Raw genomic sequence first — 25,645 nt, 5'->3', positions numbered from 1 at the left:
GCTCCTTTAGAGGTCTGGCTGGTTCTGACTGAAACCCAGAATAGATGCAAAGCCACACCAACATTGGAGCCACCAGCCTCCACTGGAGAATCTCCCAAATTGGCAGAGGCACCTTCCATGAGTGGAGGGGCTGCCACAGGAAGAAGGGGCAGGGAGGTCTGCTTCTGCCAGCCCCATTGCATAAACTTAAATCTGGATCCAATCCTTTGTTTCTATCTATATAGAATTAGAATATCTGTTCCAATACAAAATGGAGTCCATTTTTCTCCCAGTTTAGCTAGGAATCATTGAACATTGTTGGTTACCTTAAAAAAAAAGTTCCTAATTAAGGCCAGTTAAAGACATGAATACAATATGCTCTAACATTCCCAATCTCATGAATGTTTACTTAGACGTAAGTCCCAGTTAGTTCAATGGAGGTTACTCCCAAGTAAATATGCGTAGGATTGTAGCCTATATCTGTTTAAGCCTAAACAGCTTAAAATATCATAAATGTGTAGACAAAACAATAAATACAAAAGCTGCCGTCCCCCACAACAAAAGGATTTACAATAAATGACAAGGGTGACTCCTTAGAATATTCTGTTTCCTATTCCAAAAGTTTCTTAAAATTTCCCTACTCATTTCCAGATTTCCTTGTTGGTCAACCTAACCTTCTCAACAGTCACTAATATCTTAAGGCTGCAGTCCTAAATGCATTTATCTGGGAGTGCCACTGAACTCTAAAGGACCTACTTCTGAGTAGACATGCATACGATTGCACCATAAATTACAGATAAATATGTTGGTCCAAATAGTAGCAGCTTAATTAGGATCAACCAAAATGTTACAATACAAAGTAGTGAGCATACTTAATAACATACTCTTTGGTTGCTTGAATTACTGCTGATTTCCAATGCAAGCTTAATATAATCTTAGTTGCTAATAAAAGATTTAAGTACCATGCTAGCACCTTGATAGTTAACATCTCATCCAAATAATTTAACAATATAATCAATGGGTCATTAAACCTAAAGCCATCACCAATCCAAGTATATTTGCCAACACAAGGATATGTTAAAAAGCAGAGGTGATCTGTATGATAATATATCTATTATTTTGAGAGACAGACACTTCATGAGAGACGGAGAGCTAACATCTGGTAGCAGATAGCTGAAAGCAGAAAGAAGAGAACAGAGGCTTAGGACAGATGTAATTAGAAACGTTGGTAAACAGATCTCTATAAAAGAAGAAACTTTGTTACACTGATACCTGACCCTGTGGTCATTACACTATTCAACTGAGAAGTAAAACAATCTATAGTGTGCTCTCTGGTAATTAGTTGCCATGGTTTCATACTAGAGGTGTGCCAAATATGTTCCAATATAACATGTCAGCATTGGTTGGTGGGACATCCATTGATGGGACTCGTATCTCCATATTTTTCTCATAAAAGCATAAAATACATTACCTCTCCTCTTTATAAATGGTGGATGATTTTAATCAGCTAAACATTCTTTAGTTAACTTGGCTGATCTAACTTTTAAGAAGTCTTTGCTATGTTGAATGAAAATACTCTACTGTCTTTGTATCTGGAGTCTTGGGGAAAGCTACGGTTGATTTGGAGTCCTCCACAAGGGCCTCGTCATCATACATGCAAGCAGATCTATCTGCCTGGGAATCTATCATCTGAGCATTCCCAAGCATAACAAAGAGCTGAGTAAACAATCAGCAGAACCATAAGGCTCAGACCTTGCTTGATTATGCCTCTTCAGACTATAGGTGACAGCATGTTTGAATGTTCTCCCAAATCCTTTGCAGTACATAGAAAACTAGCATATTGAGAAGAAGGACACAGGCTACCATTTTTCAATGTTTTTTTTTCAAAAATGGAATAGCATGAAAATTAGGATAGAATGAAGAAAAGTTAGCAGGATGGAAAAGCACTGGATTGGTATTTGGCTGAACATTACAGTAGAAGAGGCCTTCTCAGACAGGTGGACAAATGCCACATGCACATCATTTGTGGGCTCACAGTGACTTTTTTGTTCTTTCAGAAAGCAAGCAGATAGGCCCAACTGTCATGTCCCGGCTGCAATTAGGAAGGTAGTCATGTCCCAGCTGTCATGTTCGAGCTTTGGGAAGGCAGAAAAAAGAAAATGGATTAGAGGCTAGAGCTATGATATTGCTTGTGTGTCTACAGTGGTTTTTCTATGAAAGAGGAAACAAATTCTTCTTTCTCTATATGGTGAGCTGCCCCGCTTGCACACAGTCATTCAAAAGATGCTGATTTACAAGCTCATATCTTTTTATTTTTTTATGTTCTTGGAACAACACCTTACAAATGGAGAGAGAAGACCGACATTGTAAATTACAAGGTACAAATATTGCTATGGAGGCGGGGATGGTAAAGACCAGGTGGGGGATGTAGAGAAAGGGATTATGAGTCTGGGAGTTGTTATTTTTTAAGCAGGCCACAATGTTTCTGCATGGATGCCAAAAAGAAAGCAATAGTGAAACAGTGGCAGCTTTCCTAATGGAAGCAGCTAAGTGGGCTTTGTGTGGCATGAGACCTCTCCTGACAATGGAAAAGCTCCTACTATGGATTTAAAATAACCAAATAACCCAGTAAAACCAAGATGTACTAACTCTGCACCAACATTCTATGCCAGAAGGAGTTCTGAATGAATGAATGAATGAATGACCACTGTATCTTCTACACTGAAACACATTTGACTTCTAAACAGACGAATGGCAATTTCAACTTGATTATTTAAATAGCAATGAAAATGTGACATCTGCCTAGTTCTAAGCTGATGTTACCACATGGAAAGCATTTAACACTGTAAATGGTGTACTCTGCTTATCCTGTTATGAGTTTTCATTTATTTAATGCCAATAATGAGCAAGAAACCATTCAGAGTCTAAATATGCTCTCTAGCAGGTTCCCACCTAAGTAAGATCAATGGGACAAAAGGTAAGGAAAAGGGAAGTGTGAAAGGAAGTCACAAAGTTGGTGGAAAAAATAGTCTATTTCATGTTCATTATGGGAAGTTGCTTGTAGCAGACAAAAGTCAGCAACTCTTCTGTGTACTTGGTAATTACTATTTTGCGTGAACTGCCTAACTCTTATAATGACCCAGATAGGTGTATGCTACTATTGCTATTAAATTCAACCCAAATTGAAATTTAAAGCACATTTTGGAGGTCTTACTCACATATCATATCTGTAAGAATCTCACAGGAAGCTAAATGAATTTGTGTAAGAGCAGTGATGTGTGTGCACGCACACATGTTTAGTCTACAACAAATACCCAATATGAAAGGAAAACATTCTTCCGTGCAACATGCAAATCTTATATACAACATTTACATTTTCACCATCTAGGAGAAGATTTAATCTTAACCAGTTCAGCTTCCTGATTCAGCTTCTTAATTCCAGTTTTTAAAATTAAGTTTTGTACTCATGTTTGGCAGTTATTGGATGTCCCAATTTTCACATATTAAAGATAGTTTTGACAAACCAATTGCACCTATCTAAAGTGAACTAAGAGTTGTACCAGTCACAAAAACATGTGGTTCAATATTATAAGAACATTTTAAAAGAGAAAGATGGCTTGATGACCACCTGCCTTTTAAACCTCTGTGGTCAGACCATCTGCAGAGGCTGACAGTGGATAAATCCACAAGTCCAGGAGCTGGATTATTCCATGAATCTTCCTATAGTATCTCTTGTACCATTTTTAGTGTTTTCTCCTTCATATTAACAAATTGTATTTATTTAAAATACTTACATACCACCCAAATTATCAAATCGCAGGACGGTCTACAAAATTCACTAAACCAACTATTAAAATAAAATATGAACATAAAAACAAACAAAAATCTACTAAGCTAGGTATTAAAATCAGCAAATGTTCTATGAACAGATTATTTTTCTTTGACACCAAGAAGACAATAAAGGAGCCTGAATTAATGCTTCGTGGTGGCAAATGGGCTTTTGAATTGGTAACTGGCATTTCCTGATAAGAGCATGCAATAGTAACCTGAGCAATATACAATCTGTATGGCAAGACTGTAATTATAAATGATAAATAAGAAGGTATAGACTGGAAATCTATTTGATGGTGACATGCTTGTATACCCAAGAGTGGGCATGGACTTTGAACCTTCTAAGTGTAATACCCTATTCCAGAATCCCTTAAATATATCAGATTGGAGATACTACTAATAGAGTGCCCCCCACCCCCGTGTGAGTTCTTGCTAAGGGTTTTCAATATCCTGGTTAAATTTTTGTTTCTTTGAGCAGCAGACTTCCCTGCCCAGCATGCCACATCATAAACTGCTTCTGATAATCCTCTGAGCTTCAAAAGCGTTTTGGCATATGGTGGCTATGGTGCTGGGTTATTTGGGAAGAAAAAGCCTAAAGCTACCGGGGGCTTCACATAACTAATTTCAAGTTTCTTTGGATTCTCACCATAGTTTAGGGAAATCACAGTAATAACAAATATTATGCAGCAATTCAATTCCTGAAGTCATCCCATGCTCCACCCCCCCACCCCCACGCTATCTAGATTTAAACTTTACCTGCATGGAAAGCTAATGGAAACATTAATGTAGACAGAATTTACAAGAAAGTCTAGGGAATTTCTTGCTTAATATGAGTTACTTCCTTAGAACAGACAACACAGAACTAAAAGGGATGCTGTTGGCTGTGTCTTTGTAAACAATATAAACTGCTTTTCCACTTTATGTTGCTTTTTAAAGACACTCAAGGGGTGGGGGAGAGTAGCATTTCTTTCCCCTCTAAATCTAGCAAGCTGTAAATGTGGATTGGACTTCCGACATTTTCATGGAATTTAAATTCATACTCTTGGCATATAAGAGGTTTCCCTCTTGGTGGGATGAGTAAAACATTCCCACTCCATCTGACTAGCTTATTTCCCTTACCAGAACAGGTGTGGCAGTGATTCATTTGCCCCAAAGAGAAGAAAATAGCTATATGGACAGACTCCACTCAGCAACAGATTTATAAACCCCAGTTGAGTGTTCTGGGCTTCAAGCATTACTTTATGGGCTGTAGTTCCTGAAGCACCCCTCAAGCCAGATAACACAAAGTGGTACCACAAAATATATATTTATTGCTCAAACAGTATTGGAGAATAACAAAACTTCTCAGTGATGAAAAAAGCAAGACACATCAGCAAATACAAGTAGGATGGTTAGAAGTATAATAGAAATAGTGGCTAGCATTGTGTTATTGAAATGAAAGTTCTATTTCTCCTAATCAATGGAGCAGTCATAGTTGAGTTCTTGTAGTTACCTATCTGGGAGGCATGGTTGGCAGAGCTTGGGTAATCATGTTTTGTGCCAACATAGGCTCTAGTTCCTTATCTTAGACATACATCTGTGCAGCTTGACTAAACCAGGAGTATTGGACTTAAACATAGCTCCTGCCCATGACCTCAGGAGCCCTAACACAGCCAGAAGCATCCTTGTGAAGGTCCATCCCCTCATGAATTATGAGCTTTTCACTTCCAAGAACTAACTAACTCACCTGTGGCAGGCTCTCTTGCCCCAGTTCCAAGAACACATTTTTGCACTTAAAGTTAGTTTAATGCATATACAGTCAGGGCCAGAAATATTGGAACAAGGATAAAACTGTTTTGGCAGTTGGCCTCTCCACCACATTGAAGTTCAAAGAAAACACACCCAGATGGGAGCGAAGTCAGGACTTTCAGCTGTAATTCAAGGGGTTTGACAAAAGTGGAGCACTAACCATTCAGGAAAGTACAGCCAGTGGCATGCACACACACCCATCATTGGTGGCTCATAAGTAATGGAACGAATGGCTGACAAGCAGCTGCATGGCCAGGTGTGGCCTGTTTCCTGGGTACCCCATGACCAATCAAGCAGAGAAAAGGCCTGGAGGTGGTTCTGAGTGTGACATTTGCATTTGGTAGCTGTTCACTGGAACTCCCAACATGAGGTCCAAAGAGGTGTCCATGCGAGTGAAGGAGGCCATCATTAGGCTGAGGAAACAAAATAAACCCATCAGAGAGATAGCAAAAACAGTGGGAGTGGCCAACACAACAGTTTGGAACATCCTGAAAAAGAAGAATTAACTGGTAAGCTCAGCAACAGCAAAAGGCCTGGCAGACCACAGAAGACAACTAAAGTGGATAACTGCAGAATTCTGCTCATGGTGAAGAGGAACCCTTTCACAACATCTAGCCAGGTCAAGAATGCTCTTGAGGAGGTAGGCATGTCATTGTCAACATCTACAGTGAAGAGATGGCTTTATGAATGTAAATACAGGGGCTTCACAACAAGGTGCAAACCACTGATAACACTCAAGAACAGAATGGCCAGATTAGCCTTTGCCAGCAAACACCTAAAAAAGCCTGCCCAGTTCTGGAATAAGATTCTTTGAACTGATGAAACCAAGATTAACTTGTACCAGAATGATGGGAAGAGAAAAGTATGGAGAAGGAAAGGAACAGCTCATGATCCAAAGCATACCACATCATCTGTCAAACATGGTGGAGGCAGTGTTATGGCACAGGCATGTATGGCTGCCAATGGAACCAGGTCACTGGTGTTTATTGATGACCTGACTGCTGATAAAAGCAGCAGGATGAATTTTGAAGTGTATAGGGCTATACTTTCTGCTCAGATTCAGCTGAATGCTGCCAAACTGATAGGACGCCGCTTTATATTGCAGATGGATAATGTCCCAAAACATACAGCAAAAGCTACCCAAGAGTTTCTGAAGGAAAAGAAGTGGGATGTTCTTCAATGGCCAAGTCAATCACCTGATCTCTATGCAATAGAGCATGCTTTTCACTTACTGAAGACAAGACTGAAGGCAGAAAGACCCACAAACAAGCAGCAGCTGAAGGCAGCTGCAGTAAAGGCCTGGCATAGCATCTCGAGGGAGGAAACTCAGCACTTGGTCATGTCCATGGGTTCCAGACTTCAGGCAGTCATTGACTGCAAAGGATTTTCATCCAGGTATTAAAGGCGATCCTTAAGTTTGAAATGATGTTGGTTTGTTCCATTACTTATGAGCCACCAATGATGGGTGTGTATGTATGCCACTGGCTGTCCTTCCTGAATGGTTAGTGCCCCACTTTTGTCAAACCCCTTGAATTACAGCTGGGAGTCCTGACTTTGCTCCCATCTGGGTATGTTTCCTTTCACCTTCAATGTGGTGGTGTACAGAGGCCAACTGACAAAACAGTTATCCTTGTTCCAATATTTCTGGCCCTGACTGTACATCTTTCTGCATTTACAGTCAGCACACACAGATTAGAATGAATAACACCACATAAAATACAATGAATTATTGTCAACAATACAGATTACTTTGGATCATATTAGATACTCCATGCTTCTGTGTGAACTTCTTCCCCGTTGCTTTATTTGAAGTTGTAAAATACAACCTCTTCTTGCAAAAATTTTTAACTGCAGTTTGATTATATTAATTTTTGTTGAGACTAGAACTCCCCATAAGACAAAAAGCTGACTTTAAAACATGGAGCAACTAATACATAATGCCACACTGTCCAAATACATCATGGACATTTTACAGAAACACCTCTCTGCTAGTACTTTATACTTATCCTGATTCACCCTTAGTTATTCCTTTGGGGTTTTGTTTTTAGCCTAAATGATAAACAAAGGCAACAATGATAATCAAAGGCAACAAACCAGGCCACACTATAACCTTAGTTTTGTAATCGACATTAACAAAATATTGTTTAGCAATCTACCTTATTCATTACCTAAAAAGAAAATCACAATTGCTGCTGATGTTCTTGGGTGGCTGTAGCTTGATGGTTGGAACTGGGTAGAGAGAGAATATATATGAATGTATGTGGGTGGTGGTGGGATTTTGGTCATGTTTGTAGCAAGGGTAGTACTTTTGTCTTGCCTTCCCAACCATTCAGTTATACAGACAAATGAAAAGGAGAATGAAGAACAAGGACACTACTGCAACATCAATAGCCACATCAGACCAAGAAATCCCTGCACTCCTTTCGCCAAAATTCCTCATCTTCCTCTTGTCAATTGTTGTTGTTGTTCAGTCGTTCAGTCGTGTCCGACTCTTCGTGACCCCATGGACCATAGTACGCCAGGCCTTCCTGTCCTGCGCTCTCTCCCGGAGCGTGCTCAAGTTCATATTCATTGCATCCGTGATGCTATCTAGCCATCTCATCCTCTGCCGTCCCCTTCTCCTTTTGCCTTCAGTCTTTCCCAGCATCAGGGTCTTTTCCAGAGAGTTTTCTCTTCGCATTAGGTGGCCAAAATATTTCAACTTCAGCTTCAGTATCTGTCCTTCCAATGAGCACTCAGGGTTGATTTCCTTTAGGATGGACTGATTTGACCTCCTTGCAGTCCAGGGGACTCGTAAGAGTCTTCTCCAGCACCACAGTTCGAAAGCATCAATTCTTCGGCGCTCAGCCTTCCTTATAGTCCAGCTCTCACAGCCATACATTACTACTGGGAAAACCATAGCTTTGATTAGACAGACCTTTGTTGGCAAGGTGATGTCTCTGCTTCTTACTATGCTGTCTAGGTTGGCCATAGCTTTCCTCCCAAGGAGCAAGCGTCTTTTAATTTCATGGCTACAGTCACCGTCTGCGGTGATCTTGGAACCCAAGAAAGTAAAATCTGTCACTGCTTCCATTTCTTCCCCTTCTATATGCCAGGAAGTGATGGGGCCAGATGCCATGATCTTAGTTTTTTTAATGTTGAGTTTCAAACCAGCTTTTGCACTCTCCTCTTTCACCCTCAACAAGAGGCTCTTGAGATCCTCTTCGCTTTCTGCCATTAGGGTGGTATCATCTGCATATCGGAGGTTGTTGATAATTCTCCCAGCAATCTTAATTCTGACCTCTGATTCATCCAACCCGGCATTTCTCATGATGTACTCTGCATTTAAGTTAAATAAGCAGGGTGACAATATGCAGCCTTGTCGTACTCCTTTCCCAGTTTTGAACCAATCGGTTGTTCCATGTCTGGTTCTTACTGTTGCTTCTTGACCCTCGTACAGGTTTCTCAGGAGACAGGTAAGGTGGTCTGGTACTCCCATCACTTTAAGAATTTGCCACAGTTTGTTGTGATCCACACAATCAAAGGCTTTAGCGTAGTCAATGAAGCAGAAATAGACATTTTTCTGGAATTCTCTTGCTTTCTCCATGATGCAGCGAATGTTGGCGATTTGATCTCTAGTTCCTCTGCCTCTTCTAAACCCAGCTTGTACTTCCGGTAGTTCTCGGTTCGCATACTGCTGAAGCCTAGCTTGTAGGATTTTGAGCATCACCTTGCTGGCATGTGAAATGAGCGCAATTGTGCGGTAGTTTGAACACTCTTTGGCGTTGCCCTTCTTTGGAATTGGAATGTAAACTGACCTTTTCCAGTCTTGTGGCCACTGTTGAGTCTTCCAGATTTGTTGGCATATTGAATGCAGCACTTTAACAGCATCATCTTTTAGAATTTTAAATAGCTCAGCTGGAATACTGTCATCTCCACTAGCTTTGTTGTTACTAATGCTTCCTAAGGCCCACTTGACTTCACTCTCTAGGATGTCCGGCTCAAGTTCAGTGACCGCACTATCATGGCTAACAGGGACATTCAGATCTTTCCTGTATAGTTCTTCTGTGTATTCTTGCCACCTCTTCTTAATCTCATCTGCTTCTGTTATGTCCCTGCCTTCTTTGTCCTTTATCATGCCCGTCTTTGCACAAAACGTTCCCTTGAGATCTCCAATTTTCTTGAAGAGATCTCTAGTCTTTCCCATTCTGTTGTTTTCCTTGATTTCTTTGCATTGTTCATTTAAGAAGGCCTTCTTGTCTCTCCTTGCTATTCTCTGGAACTCTGCATTCAGTTGGGTATATCTTCCCCTTTCTCCCTTGCTTTTCGCTTCCCTTCTTTCGTGAGCTACTTGTAAAGCCTCATCAGACAGCCACTTTGCTTTCTTGCATTTCTTTTTCTTTGGGATGGATTTCGTTGCTGCCTCCTGAACAATGTTACGGACCTCCGTCCATAGTTCCTCAGGCACTCTGTCTATCAGGTCTAATCCCTGAAATCTATTCCTCACCTCCACTGTATATTCATCAGGGATATGATTTAGGTCATACCTGAACGGTTTAGTGGTTTTCCCTACGTTCTTCAATTTAAGCCGAAATTTTGCAAGAAGCAGCTCATGATCTGAGCCACAGTCAGCTCCAGGTCTTGTTTTGACTGACTGTATGGAGCTTCTCCATCTTTGGCTGCAAAGGACATAATCAATCTGATTTCGATATTGACCATCTGGTGACGTCCATGTGTAGAGTCGCCTCTTGTGCTGTTGGAAAAGAGTGTTTGCTATGATCAGCATGTTCTCTTGGCAAAACTCTATTAGCTTTTGTCCTGCTTCATTTTGTACACCAAGGCCATGCCTGCCTGTTATCCCGGTGATTTCTTGACTTCCTACTTTAGCATTCCAATCCCCTATGATGAAGAGGACATCTTTTTTTGGTGTTAGTTCTAGAAGGTGTTGTAGGTCTTCATAGAACCGATCAACCTCAGCTTCTTCGGCCTCAGTGGTTGGGGCATAGACTTGAATTACTGTGATGTTGAATGGTTTGCCTTGGATTCGTACTGAGATCATTCTATCATTTTTAAGATTGTACCCCAGTACTGCTTTTCCCACCCTTTTGTTGACTATGAGTGCTACTCCATTTCTTCTAAGGGATTCTTGCCCACAATAGTAGATATGATGGTCACCTGAAGTAAATTCGCCCATGCCTGTCCATTTGAGTTCGCTGATTCCCAAGATGTCGATGTTCAATCTTGCCATCTCATGTTTGACCACCTCCAGCTTACCTTGATTCATTGATCTGACATTCCAGGTTCCTAAACAATATTGTTCTTTACAGCATCGGACTTTCTTTTCACCATCAGACACATCCACAGCTGAGTGTCCTTTCGGCTTTGGCCCAGCCGCTTCACTCTTTCTGGCGCTACTTGGAAATACCCTCTGCTCTTCCCCAGTAGCATATTGGACACCTTCCGACCTGAGGGGCTCATCTTCCGGCGTCATATCTTTTAGCCTTGTGATACGTTCCATGGGGTTTTCTTGGCAAGAATACTGGAGTGGGTTGCCATTTCCTTCTCCAGTGGACCACATTTTGTCAGAACTCTCTGCCACGACCTGTCCGTCTTGGGTGGCCCTGCACGGCATAGCTTATGGCTTCACTGAGTTACGCAAGCCCCTTCGCCACAACAAGGCAGTGATCCATGAAGGGGAGGCAGTGATCCATGAAGGGGTCTTGTCAATTACCAACTCCATAAAAATCCTTTCCCCACCCTACTTTGACTTTGGTGTGTATGTGCACGCACACACGTACATACATGCGTGTTTTGTAAAGTTGAAGAAAAGCCCACACCCATTAAAATTATTTACTTTTTTTAGTATCTGGTCCAATTGTATAAGTATATGTATATATAATAGGCACATTTTTTATCAAATGATTCCTATATAGTGATTCTATTCCTCTTTTGAAATTCTGTGGTAATTACTTGTGATTTCGCAGTTGCCTTTTCTTTATATAGAGTGTGATGCCTTTGATTGATTTTATTGTAGGAAAGCAACATAGACCCAAGGCAACTTAGTGCTTCTAACACTGCTGCCGTATTTCATTCTGTTCCCCTCTCCCCCTAGTGTAAGAAAATATATGCTCAGATAATCCATGCCTATACTTTTCCTGGAGGCATAGTACTGGTTTGCATGTTAATGTTCTTCCCTGCACATCATAGCCGTGCTCAGGGTATAGATAGAATTGTGTGCCCTCTACTGGGTACAATCCACTAGGATTTCATTTGCACACATCCAGTGGAAATGAATGGGTGGGGTTTTTGTTTTGTTTTGCAAGTCTCTTTCATATTAATAGGGCTTGTCCCACCTTTATCTTTTGTACTTAAAAGTTTTTGTTGAAGTCTTGATTTTGACAATCCTGCTGTCCTTTATTTTATTTAGACCAATAACCCATCCCAACCCCAAAGCTCAGGCAGCTAATATTTTAAAAGAGATTTAAAATTCACTTAAAGCAGAATGAAATTAAATCCCTTCTATAGCATGAAAACATTGCTGTCTTAATCTGAAAACCTGAAAGTCATCCCAAAAGGAAAGGTGCTTATGATGGTTCCAAAAGGTTCTCAAGCTTGAACTTCAATGAGTGTGAAGAAAAAGAATTACTCATTGTGCTCTCAAAAGCTCACTGGTGTTAGGAGAGCATACTTGGTTGACTGGAGAGATTCGTGATGGAGCATGGAGGAGGAGGAGGCAGACTTAAAGGTGTATTAGCTCTAAGCTATTTAACTTTTCTATATTTTTCATAACCAGCACTTTGAATTGTGCCTAGGATACAATAGGGAGCCAGTGATCCATCTTGTTAGAAAGATCACTGTGTTTTGCTCAAGCTGAATCTTCCATACAATGTCCAAATAAAGCAATACAGAGAACTCTGCAAAAGTCTAGCTTTAAGGCGACAGAGGCAGGAACATTCAATATCAACACTACATTTGAAGGGAGTGCAGCTTTGCCACTAGGTGTCATGGCATTGGTCAGAAGTACTCCTGGCCATTCTGTTAAGCTTGGCCTTCTGGGCGCAGCTATAACCCCAGGTTCACTCAAGGATATGTATCTGAGAGTGGATATCAGGGGAGTAGTGGATATTCCAGACAGTTTTGTCCATTCCATATCACAGAACCTGTCAGTCATTGTGGCAGATTGGCCCTGATTCAGCTTTAGGTTGCTTACCTGTATCTAGCCCTTGCTGTGGTCAGGCACTAGCTAAGTACAAGGTACTGCATGGAGACAGATGGGAAAGAGGCTAAACTGTGTGTGCTGGAATACTGATTGAACCTAATACCATATCTCTGTACATTCTCATTCAATGGCCTTGCATACACTTTGAATAGGATGGGTAGATAGGACAGGGAAGGTCTCTGGGATACAACAACTAGTTCCCCATCCCTATTGTGTTGCAACTCCTATCAAGAAAAAAACAGAACCACTTGAATAATCCTGCAAGTCCCTGCAAGGCTACATAGTTGCATCACTAATACTTCATAATAAGTATACCCAAGGCCACAGAACAACTTAACAGGATAAATAAGGTGTGATTGCTCCTATCAATCTCTAGGTGGAGATCACTGACACAGTTCAGAAGCACAGTTTGAGTTTCAGTGCTGTGCCTAGGCTGAAAGCCAGGCGAGCTGTACTGTTCTGCAAATGCAATTTTAATTATAGTATTCATTATTCACAGCTGCATCAGTTCAGACTTCTAAATATTTGCTACCAAAGCAGCCCATTCAATGCCTTGCACATTTTCCTATCATCATGCCCTATGAAACTTCAATGTATATTGGACAACAAGCAACTAATTTTACCTTCTGTTCTAACAGAACCTTGACAACAACTGCCCTGTAGATTCTTGCCAGTTTGTAGACTGGTTTCTTAATCCTACTGGTTCACCAAATCTAAATTCAGTTGATGGGTGAGAAGCACTTCCTCTCTTCTCTTCAGCAGCGAACATAGCCTTGCTGACACAGCAGCAAGAGGCAAGTTGTGTGTGTGTGTGTGTGTGTGTGTGAAGAGTAATTGATGCAATGTCTCCCATACAGCAGCAAGAGGCAAACAATCCTGTAAGCAAACAGGATTGTATCAGAACAGAATAATATGTTGCAGAGTTGAGTCGTGTGTGTGTGTGTGTGTGTGTGTGTGTACACGTACAGACCTATTTATTGAGTAACTCTGGGGAGAGGGAGTCAAAACCAATTTCTAGCTTTACAGTAAAATAGCCCATTCAAAATGTAATTGAAACACTGGGAACCATTCAATGGCCTTGCTCTTCCCCACATCATTAATAAGTTTTATTTTTGTGTTTGTTTGGAGTCCAATGTTTTTTCCACTTTAATATATTCTGGAGTGTGATCCTAGGTGTCACATGATGACATGAGTATGCCTTGAGAAGGCTAGATCTTTTATTAAATACAACTGGACTGAAGTGATAAAGATCTCTCTTCTCTTTCAGGAACCATGAAGTATCACTTTACTGCCAGGAACCTTTTCCTTGCCCTGCTGTTCTTGGAGTCATTCTGTTTTGGTGAGTACAAACTTCTTTGGGTTCATTGCTAAACTATTATTTCCTCTCTTCTCCTTCACTTACCCCAGTAGGGATGGATTCCTAGAGAAGGACTGATATAATCCTCTCTTCGCCAACTGCATGTCTTGCCCAAAGGTGAGGCCTGTCTTCTGCTTGTGATAGTAGAAAACCTGGGGCTGGCTAATGGGTTATATAGATAAACTTTAAGTTGTGCCTCCCTTCCAGCCTTCCCTTCCATATCCCAATGTTTTCTTCACTATGTGAATACACACAGCTTAAGCCACCCTTTCTCACTGGGTGCCTCCAGGTGTGTTCGACTGTAAGAGTCCCAACACATCTGGAAGTTCCAGGTTGGAGAAATCTGGCGTAAGCAGTAACAAATGTGATATGATTCTAGAGCTGCTCTAGGAAGGAATTTGTCACATTCAGGCAACTGAGTGAGTTTATTACACTTAATGTGTGGGGGGAAAACACTGTATGAATTCATCCTTAATAGAATGATAGAGCTATTGGGATTTGTGAATTAAACACACACACACACACACACACACAGGTCACCAATGTTGTAGGAGAACTTGCTGAGTTCTGCTGCTGACTACCAGTTTCATGCCAAACTCCAGGTTAATGTTTGTTGGGCACAGTTCATCAGTCAAGTGGCCATTGTCGCTGCTACCTCATGTTACATCGAGGAAAGTTGTCCTTAGGACTAGACAGCCCTCAAGGCAGGGACAAAAAAGTGTTGGAGTCCAGTTTACTGAAAATGAACTAATATTCAAATAATACAATTATTTGAGATCCTGTTCTAAGGTATGCGACTCCTTCAAATGCCAACATTGTGGATTGCTCTTCTCTGTTTTATTTTGCACAAATTACGATCCATACTGATTATTGTGAGAACAGAATTGGAAAGGGATGCACTGTGAATAGTCACTGTTTCTTAACCTGGAATCAGAATGATAATACTAGAGACATGCAACATATTCTAAGCAGAGGAGCCATGCCAGCATCATGTTTTCATTGACAATGAAAAATGCCAGGTTTACTATTGTTAGGAATACACATCGTTTGCAGGAAAGGGAAGAGATGCTCTGAAAGTGGCATTTGTACTCCCTCCTTTCTCATTGTTGATGCCAACACATTCCTTTAATTCTGCTGCAAATGACTCTGCCCTATTGACTCAGGAAATAATTCCTTTCTCGTCTCTGTTCAGAAATGACCAGAGGAAATACCTCGCTGGGAAATGACAAGAGTTGCTAGCAGCAGAATGCCATTTTTATGTAGTCTCTCACTTGAAAAGAGTTAATGCCATAAGGAGTCCTTCAGTTTATCATCCTTTTTCATCCCTCTTGAAGGATTGTGTACTAAGAGCAAACTTTGTCATACCGGGAAAAGCGCAGCATTTTATTTTCAAGAGCCAGTTTGGTTGGTATTTGCATTAGTTGGTGCTTCTGAATCCTGAATACAATTATGGCTAATGGTCAGAAGTTGTTGAATGCAGTGATGGGTGATAAGATTGCAGGCTGCAGATCATGAAGATTGCAGGCTGCAGATCATGCAACACTGAGAACACTAGCAACAGGAATGGGAGCATGTGCTGATAGCCAAACAAGACAATTGTTCTTTTCTTCAGTTTGGCTAACCTCAAAGGAAGGAGTTGGGGAAATCCTGTCCCTGGGTTTGGAGGTGTTGCGATCTGATCTGGCTCAATATGGAGCAGAGGTAAATTTGGGATAACTGCCTCCCCACCCCCAAGTATTATTTAGCAATTATTAACACTGAAGTAAGGGCTTCATCACATGGCCACTGTTGGGGAGTGTGTGTATATCAACATGGTGAAAGGCTCTTGGAAAATCATCCACATGTGGGAAGATTAATATTTTACCACATCCCGTAGAATATGCATTTTCCATTATATAGTGAAATATATTATGCGGGGGTGCCTTTTGGCAACATCCCTTTGGAAAGAAGAATGTAGGAAAGACGACTTGTGGCAGCTTATCCACTTTAAAAATGAAAGATGATCAGTGTGAATCAGTGGTGGTCCGTTTTTGTGTGTGAGATAATCTACAGTGAAGACTGAACTGGCAGTAACTAATAGAGAAAGAGATCTTGGGGATATGGTGGATAACCCAGTGAAAACGTAAAACCAGTGTGTGGCAGCTGTGAAAAAGGCAAATTCCATGCCAAGGATGGTTAGGAAAGGGATTGGAAATAAAACCGCCAATATTGTAATGGCTTTATGCAAATCTATAGTACAGCCGCATCTGGGGCCTACATTTCTGGTCATCGCATCTCAAAAAGGATATTGTAGAGCTGGAAAGGGTTCCACGTGAAGCTGTCCAAACTCATCATCATCATCATTGGCCCTTCTCCAGGTCCCTCTGTCACCCGAAGTTAGGTAATAGTGAGAGGGGACAGGACCTTCCCAGTCACGGTATCCCGCATTTGGAATGCACTCCCAGGCAAGCTCACCTGGAACCAACATTGATCCCCTTTCAGCACCAGGAAAAAAAAAAAAAAACTTCCTTGCCCAGGCATTGCAGCATGTGGTGTTAAAACTGGCCTTAATACCTTGTCTTAGTTCTGCTAAATTGTGTGGATTCTTATGGTTCGTGCTTCTTTGTTTTTAATTTTTTATATGCTGGTGTTGTGTCTGTTGTTTTTAAACTGTGCTCCCTTGGAAGTCTTGCACTGAAGATCAGTCTATAAATAGGCAAGAAGGTGCAGAATAGGGCAACTATTCTGATCAAAAGGGGTTGAAGCACCTTCCCTACAAGGAAAAACATTGGGGAAGAGGACATGATAAGACGTTTATAAATGTATGCATGGCGTGGTAACACTGAAGGGAATCGATTTCTAATTTTTCTGCTGTAATTCTAGCACTGTGGAGTCATCCAGTGAAATTGGTTGGCAGTCAGTTCAGGATAGACATAAGAAAATTCTTCATACAACATGTAACTTATGGAATTCACTGCCATAGCTTAGGTGGCTTTAAGAGGGGATTTGACAAATTCATGATGGTCTTTTAACAACTATCAGCCATGATAGAACTACCAGGAACTACCAGGTTCAGAGGCAGGGTGCCACTAAATACAAGTTACTGGTGAGCAACAGTAGTAGAGGTGTGGCAGATCAAGCAGATCTTTCATATTTGCATCATCTTACCCCTGATGCTCAATTTGGAAATTCTGTAATCAACTGCCTCCAAGAGAATTCTGGAATTAAAAATGAGATTTCACCTAGTATAGCTTTCTGACCCAGGAGGAGTAATAAAAAATGTCTCATCTCTGAGGTTTTGCCAGATGAGAGGCAATTGTACCAGGCCATTAGAAATAGATCATTAGCACCCTTTTACTGATTAGAAAGGAATTCAGATAAGGAGGTGTCAGTGTTAAATTTAGGGTCACAACTTTCACTTAGCAGGGGACCATAAAACAATGAGGCCAGATGGGCCATCAGGTAAGTGACTGAGAGGCCTTATTCCAGACCATAAATACATAAGTAAAACAAGCTCACAAGACAGGATGATGTCAAGGAAATATGTTTGTGTCGAAAACATACCTGTAACATGTCAAAGAGACCAAAAACGTTTGGTTAAGTATGTTGGTATGCACATTAATCTTGATAAGAAGGTTCAAAATTTGATAATCTTATTTAGACATATGAAGATTTAAAGTAGAAAAGTTATCTTTGGAAATAAGAAGTAAAGATAAGAAAAGTTATCTTTGGAATTCTTAGGTAAAAAATATGAACTTTAGTAAAAAAAATAGCTTGGGCATATTTTATAGCATCCAAAAAGTATATAAAGGAGACTCAGGACACTCAACAGTGGAAACTATCCTTTATGATCAGCTTTCCTTAATATGTTGCCTGTAGAATCAACCTCGTAAGCTTGATATTATCATTGGGAACTAGCGAATGTGCGTGACGCTGCTTAGAAGCCCTGTTTAAGAATGATATTAGATGTTTCATGTGTTTGAATTTATGTATGTATAACCTCTTGTATTTAGTACTGTTACGCTAATATATTCTAGTAAAATGACAAAAAGACAAATCTGGTCTGACAGAGTGTTTCCTAAATAGAGTTCTGTATCACCCATATCAAGAGTAAACTATTGAGCATACTTTTAGATGGTATCTGGTTCTAAGAGAATTCTGACTGTATACACAGTAGATAGGTAATCAGTGGTTGCCAACATACTGACAATATAGTTTGAGTGAATCTCTGAACCAGAGCATATGCCACAGAGGGCTATTGCCTTCACATCCTGCTTGTGAGCTTCCTGGATGCATCTGATCGCTCACTGTGCAAAATAACATGCTGGACTACAGGGCTGGCCTTAATGTTAGGCCACCTCAGGCAGCAAATCCTGGGGAGCAGAAAGTAGCAACAAGATGTTGGAAGACCAAGTTGTGTATGCCACGTGGCCCATAAGCTAGCCTGCTGTCTTCAGGTTCAGGGGAAGATGCACTGTTGAAGTAAGATTCAGTTGCCCATATGGTCAACACCTGTACATGGAATGAGAGGGATGCCATCTTGTCTTTCCAGGAAAGTGACTTGGGCCAGCCCTGCTGGATAGGATGGAACTTTGTTCTGATTCAGAAGGGCTTCTCTAATGTTCTTACAGTGCCGAATGAGACAGATTCTTTCCCCCAACTTAGCACAATTGAGGGAGGGGAGAGAGAGGGATGGGTGGGTGAGCTGTTTTCAATTTGGTATAACTCTATCACACCCCATCTTCATTCTAAACTCCAGCAAAATGGATATTTTCTTCTAACCCATCCATGTACATTGGTCTACCTTAAGAGCGGAGTCTTCAGCCTTCTCCAGTGAAGTAATATATATGATGCAAGGTTTCAGAGTCAGATTGTTTTTCCACAGGAGTAGGCTGACCTTATTCTGGCATGTGCCTTCTAATATATGGTGTGTGTGTGTGTGTGTGTGTGTGTGTGTGTAGACACATCCAGTTGTGGTATTTCCAATCTTAGTGCTTGAGTGAGGAAGGAATTTGAACCTCCTCGAGCTTCTAACGCCTGTTTGTGTTAGTAGTTGGGAAAGCTATGAGCTAAAGAGCATGGCTGTCTTTGCTATAGCAGGAGTTGTTCCGTTTATCCCATGTCTCCCAGTCAAAGTTTTTTTGTTTGTGCCTTGTATACGGGGAATGAATCAGTAACAGAGAGCAGCATCCTTTTCCCCATGTTCTTTAAACAGGCCTCATGTTACCAGCCCAGTAGTTTTTAATATATGCCCTGTAATATATAACACTCCTGCCTCAGCTATAAAATGTCTTTTCCTCAACTGGGATGCTTAAAAATTCATGGCATTCTGGCAGCCAGATAACGGGGCCATTTTTTTCCCTAGTGCTCTGCTGTTGATCCCTCTGAAAGAGTAATTTGCTGAGCAGGGGGAGAAAACAAGGCATTAAAATTAGTAACAATGTGTTGAAAAGATCAGCAGCAGCTACCTAAAAACCACCTGGCAAGACTTTTTGTGGGGTGGTGTTAACAGTCTAGTACTAGTCAACTTCCAGGCGAGTGTGAGACCCCACCTCCAAGCTATAACGACCCAGTGGGTAGCTTTTAAAAATATTTTTTCCTTCTTAGAAAGGTATTCAAACTTTGTCTCAAGGAGCCCTTTGACCACTGTAGAGAGTGAGGAATAGAAACACATCTTAGGAAGATAGGAAGCTGCTTCAGACCATTGCTCCATCTAGCTCAGTATTGTCCACCACCATTGTCCACAGTATTGTCCACAACTGGCCATGGTGGCTGGGGCTGATGGGAGCTATGTTCCAAAACATCTGGAGAGCACCAGGTTGGGAAAGGCTTGTCTACACTGACTGGCAGCAACCCTCCAGGATTTCATACAAGGCAAGAATCTTTACCTGCCCTGCCTGGAAATGCCAGTAATGGTACCTGGGACCTTCTGCATGCAAAGCACATGCTCTACAAGTGAGCTATGGTTTCCTTTCTCCCCTTCAGCCTTTTCTTATTTAAGGGATCAATAGCGTTTAAGTCCCACCACTGGAGCACACGTGCTTTTGCTAGCCTGGGAACTGGGTTGTACTAGATGTTGTGATATGGATGTTTAAGAGGACCTGGATATTATTTTAACGCAGCTGTTATGCTAAGCAAGAACAATTGTCACTACAGAACGACTGTCATTTGTCCCATGGAAAACTGGCTGCACACCAAGGATTGCAATGAAATCCTTGTTATTCAAAAGTCTGCTTTGTATGTGGCGGGCGAATTCAGAAAACTGCTGCCCAGCAGGTTACATAGAGACTTGGGCAGCCAATAATCGTAACCGGCAGGTGCTGTATGCTAAGATTTTGAAACTGAACATGCCACAGGAATGTGTTGTTATTTGGTCTTGTAAATATTTCCCCACGTTCTCATGCCTTTCCATCTCTCCAATCAGCATTTTAACATTATTTGTTTCCTTTTTTTAAAAAAGAGAGAAAATAACCAGTTTGGGTGATGGCCTGACCCTCTGAAAAAGTGACTGGCATTATTTAAAACAGCCATAAGATTATGCTTTGAATTATTGTTACAGTCCCTCCAGCTCCTGAATGTTAAGGTACTTGGATTTCAATATGGTATAAGTAAATATTTGAATGGAGACAAATTTATGGTGATAAGCATGATGGCCAGCTTTGTAGGATAAAAAACAAATCATTGCAAGAGTACTCAGCTATTGATTTCTTGGAACAGTCTGCCATTCAGTGTGTGTGTGTGTGTGTGAGAGAGAGAGAGCGAGAGAGAGAGAGCGAGAGAGAGCGAGAGAGTGAGAGAGCTAGCTAGCTAGCTAGTTAGCTAGCTGGTGGTGGTGGTGGTGGTGGTGGTGGTGATGGTGGGGAGACACTGTCTGCAAAATACAGCCATAGGGTTCAACACATGCAGACTTGCTAGGCAACACACCTGTCCTGGCTTTGATCTCTGGTTGTTGAACAGGCAATAATTCAAGGGCAGTCCTGCATTATCCCATCCTACAGAACTGGCTCACCTTCAATCCTCACTAGAGCTTAGGTGAGCCAAGGCTAGGTCGGTGGCAAAGCTTGATGACACAACTAGAGGGTGCAATGGAACACACATGCACACCTATAGCTGCAGGGTGCATTCTTGGTTGCATGAGAAGCTGTCCAGCCGTGACAGCAGCTTTATATCCCTTTCAGTGCTTATCAGCACGCCATATGGTAGCCCTTCTACAACAGTATCAATTCAGAATGCAAATCAGGGTTTCATGACTGAATGTTCCCCATGTCAAAAATTCCATCTGTGGAAAGCTAGTCTATTGGGGACAATGGTGTAGAGAGTTGTATGTGGTGGTGTTTTATGAAAGGGGAAGGGCTGGAGAGTTTTAGGCTGACTTAATTGCTTATGTCTGGTTCTGTGCAGAAGCTCACATTTATGGCAGAACCAGCTAGAGGCATCACAGGACATCTACTTGAGTATAGTAAGATGGTGATGCTGAAGGAACCAAGGAAGTAAAAGTTTAGAACTGGGAGAAATGGACGGCATCCCAGAAGGGAGCTGGCCAGCCTACAACAGGAGCTGGTGCAGGGCTTCAGTAACTGGTCGAGTATAAAAACTGAGGTACATCCATATGACTTACATGACGTTTATCATACACAGAGTCCAATATACCCTGACTGCTAAACATAAAAATCTAAAAATGGCACACACGGTGAAAGCAGAGGAATCTGGCCAAACCCCCAAAGCGTTTATTTTTACACTAGTGAACTAAAATGTTGTACATTCATAGACAGACACCATGATTATTGGAAAAGCCTGGAAGTTAAGTCACTTGTACATCTCATCCTCATAATGCCACCATAATGTGTACCAAGATGGGGCAAATAGGCCAGCATTTGTAGATCCAGTATTTGGCTAATCCCTGATCCACATAAGCTATCTGCTTGTGTCCACATCTATAAAATGAAAAAGTTAATGCTCTTTCTCATAGGGTAGTTGTGAGGATGAATGAATAAAATACTCTCTACACTAAAGCAGAAATAAAAATAAAGAACAAATTCTGAGAGAGAGAGAGAGAGAGAGAGAGAGAGAGAGAGATTTGGTCAGGACTAGTTTGCTTTTCATCTATTTATAGCTAGTATTTTGTTGCATATCTGTTATGCTGGATTAACCTTTTTCTTGCTCTAATGCTACTTTGTTGATGGACACAATCCTTGAGGGCAAGAGTTATAACTAACATTTTGCGGAGTGGTAGAATTGCACATCTGTCAAACTTCTAGCTATTGCCTCACTCAGGGTGTTGGTTATGGTACTGCTTGTCATGCCAGTGAGTGAAGAGCACAATTAGATCTCATAATTCTCTCTCTCTCTCTCTCTCTCTCTCTCTCTCTCTCACACACACACACACACACACACACACCATATTGGTGGCATACTAGAGCAGCGAGTTTTTAATTCATGATGGACAGAGCTCTTCTTGTATGCCTGCCTGACAGCTTTCACTAGTCTCTTTGGAACTCCAGCTGTGGGAGAGGGATAATCTGTAAAGAGCTGGGTTGGTGTCTGGGGGCGGGGGGGCAGAATTAAGTGGGCTGGTGAGGAAGAAAAGAGGGAGTAAAGATCAGCTATAAATGTCCATAAGTAAATCTTCCTCTGAAATTACTTACAGCTCTGAGGTTCTACTGAATATATCGTATTGTTTCCCTCTAGTGTCTGATTCAAGCAACTGCATAATTTAGTTTAAATTTAGGTCAGCAAAAAAGCTAGAACTGTTTCTAAATCAAACCAAAAAGAGCACCCCTCACATTACTGGTACAGTGCATTCCAGATAGATGTCAGCAACCATACTGTTAGTTAAACCCACAGTATCCATTTGTACAACTGTGTTGGTGCCACACTTTTTCTTTCTTTTTGGTCAGCCCGATCCTGGGCATGTTTACTTCTAAGTTAAATCCCATTGCATTTAGTGGTCTTTGTTCACAGATAAGCATGTTTAGGATTGCAGTCTTAGAGGCTGGAGGAGTTTATTACTTGGTTGAATATCACTCTACAGAAAACGCATAATGATCATTTGTGCTTGGCAACATCTCTCCTAATCTTACAAGAGCATCAATAATTGATATCTCAGCTGCAGACTGTCACTAGAGTAGACCATTTTGTCATAAGATGTTTGTGCTCTCTAGGAAAGAGAGCCACCACAGAAACCTGAGAATGAAGGGTGGGTGGAGTAAAACGCCAGTGGATTTGTTCAGAGGCAAGCACAGTTACCAGGCATTCAGGACGCAAGTGAACAATCTACATATCCAGAATGCTGCTATTCAAAAGACTGAAAAGCTGTTGTTTAGCAAAAACATTGCAACAGAAAAGGTTCGGGAGTCCTATAGAGCGTTCCCATCTGATATCAATAGAAAACTACACTTCTGTTTACAGGGTCAATTGGCGATGTTGGTCCATTAGAACAAAATTCAGAGGGTCAATCAAATCACTGGCCTTTATTAGGATCAGCCAGTGTTCACAATCCAGTGTACCTGAACTTTTTTGAAGAACATGGAAGAGGAGGGGGAGTTTCTTGTAACTCAGAAGCTTAGCACACTTTCATTTGTGATTATTAAGTTGGTTATCAGGAAGATGGCACTCCCATGGAAAGTTTTTCTCTCCTCCAGTCCCTTCCATACCCAAAGCAGCAGCAGCAGCAGCAGCAGCAGCAGCGTGTTTGTGTGTGTTCTGTTTTCACTCTACTTCTTACCCTATACCTTCTGGCAATCTGTTCATTTTCAGTTTTCATATTCTGCTGTATCTTTTGATAACTTTTGGGAATGTTATTTCCCACTGCATTCTATAGCTCTAGATAAGTTATGTGGAAATCCTAAGCTTGGTATGTTTTTAGACAGCCTTATTGTAAAAACCAGGGAAACTGTCTCTGGGCTAGGAAGCCTCCCTGCAATATGACATCAGAGGGTATTCAGATAGTTGTGCCCAACTGCCTCAGTGTTGTGCTACCATGTGTACAGGATAATGAATGAAGAGGCAGCGAACAGTTGCAAAGGCAAACAGTCAGGTGTTGGAATTGCTGCCAAGAAGATTATATGGAGTACCACTCTCTGAATTAGAGTTATTGGCTCTTAAGCTGAGAAGATGTTCTGTCCCCCTGTTGAGTTACTTTAGTTTCTGAAATACATCAGTTTTTGAAAATGTAATGTTGCTCTGTGTTTGAAAGACAGTAAATAAGAATTCTAAATATTGAAATGAATATTTGGGTTGTGGGAAAGAAGGAACATGCATTCATTGCTGAAAAGAACACAATGCTGGTGATTCTGTACTGCCCCTGAGAGGTGCTTCCATCTGTCTGCTTCCTCCATTGTACACAGACTTCTCTTTTTATAGGCTTTGCACAAGTTCCAGGAGATCTCTTTCCGATGAGCTTCAATTGGCTTTGTTTATTGACATGCTTTGTAGTTAGCTGCCTCTCTACCTTTTGATAGCTACTTTACACTTTAGAATCCAGCTAATGGAAAGCACTTCAGAGTTAATAGTCTGTTGGGTAGATGTTGGGTTGGAATTAGATTAGTAGATGGAGTAACCAATGCAGGTACCATTCCTGTGCTATTGTGCTTTCTAGTCTTCTTACATCCTTTGATTAAATGTTTTGAGACTAATCAGACAAAAAAGACTATAAAGCTACAATGTCATCAATTTAAACAGAAGAAATGGGACAGACAAATTTAATTAGAGAGAATTACTGCTTAATTGTGACTGAATGTAACATCCCTGAAAGGCATGTACATGGAATAACCACATATTCATTGAATATGTTTTGCAAACATACATATATACCAACATACATGATAATATCCTTATCTTCTTGCTGTTCAAAACAAGTATAAAAATGGCAAGATATGGCTCCTCCAGGAATTTGTAACTTTCCTTGGCTTTCAGTGGTGGAAAGGGTGGCAATTGTAAGGGTAGGAATGAAAAAAAAGCGGGGGGGGGGAGAGTCCAGACAGAGACAAGAGGGAGTGCAAGTGATAAATTTTGCAAGGAGTCATTTCAAGCCTACCTGAGTTGTTGATATATGTACTAGAGATCATCAGTATATGCCAATAATGACAACTTCTGATCAAGTATAGTGTCAGGAGCAAATTGCAATCCATCTACACTTATAACCATATCACATTTAGATATTTAACCATATCATTAATATAAAAAGTATATTAAAAAGGTGGCAATGTGCATTTTGCTTGATGCCAATGAATGATTCTTTTTTCTTCTTTTATGAAGCGTATTTAGGTCCACTAAGGCTATTCTGAAAAGCCAGTAACATAATATTGATAGGTGCATCAGGCCATCTCAGAAAAGTTCAACCCCAAATATTTAAGCAATGTATAACATCTGCATCAAGATGCCATACACTGTTTTTTAAAGACTGTTTCCCAAACACTATAACCTATAGTCAATGGATTCTACTTACAGTACAACTCATATTTTAAGAGCAAGTGATGACAAGCTGAAATGTGTTGTTAATTTCTGACTCTCTC

The 25,645-nt window shown here is 41.0% G+C and overlaps 1 protein-coding gene across 1 annotated transcript in view; it reads left to right on the top strand.

Annotated features, from left to right (window-relative positions):
* CDH23 (cadherin related 23) overlaps positions 1-25,645 on the top strand; it is a 512,093-nt gene that overhangs the window by 31,000 nt on the left and 455,448 nt on the right. The window contains exon 2 of the mRNA XM_084845647.1: positions 14,064-14,135. Within this exon, the coding sequence (XP_084701773.1) occupies positions 14,069-14,135 (67 nt within the window). The 5' untranslated portion in view covers positions 14,064-14,068. The remainder of the gene's footprint in view (positions 1-14,063; positions 14,136-25,645) is intronic.

The sequence above is a fragment of the Heloderma suspectum genome, chromosome 3, assembly GCF_057233095.1.
Source record: "Heloderma suspectum isolate Gila_16-S chromosome 3, 16-S_ref, whole genome shotgun sequence".
Taxonomy (NCBI): domain Eukaryota; kingdom Metazoa; phylum Chordata; class Lepidosauria; order Squamata; family Helodermatidae; genus Heloderma; species Heloderma suspectum.
Note: the sequence above shows the minus strand (reverse complement) of the source record. Positions and strands in the feature narration are given on the sequence as shown.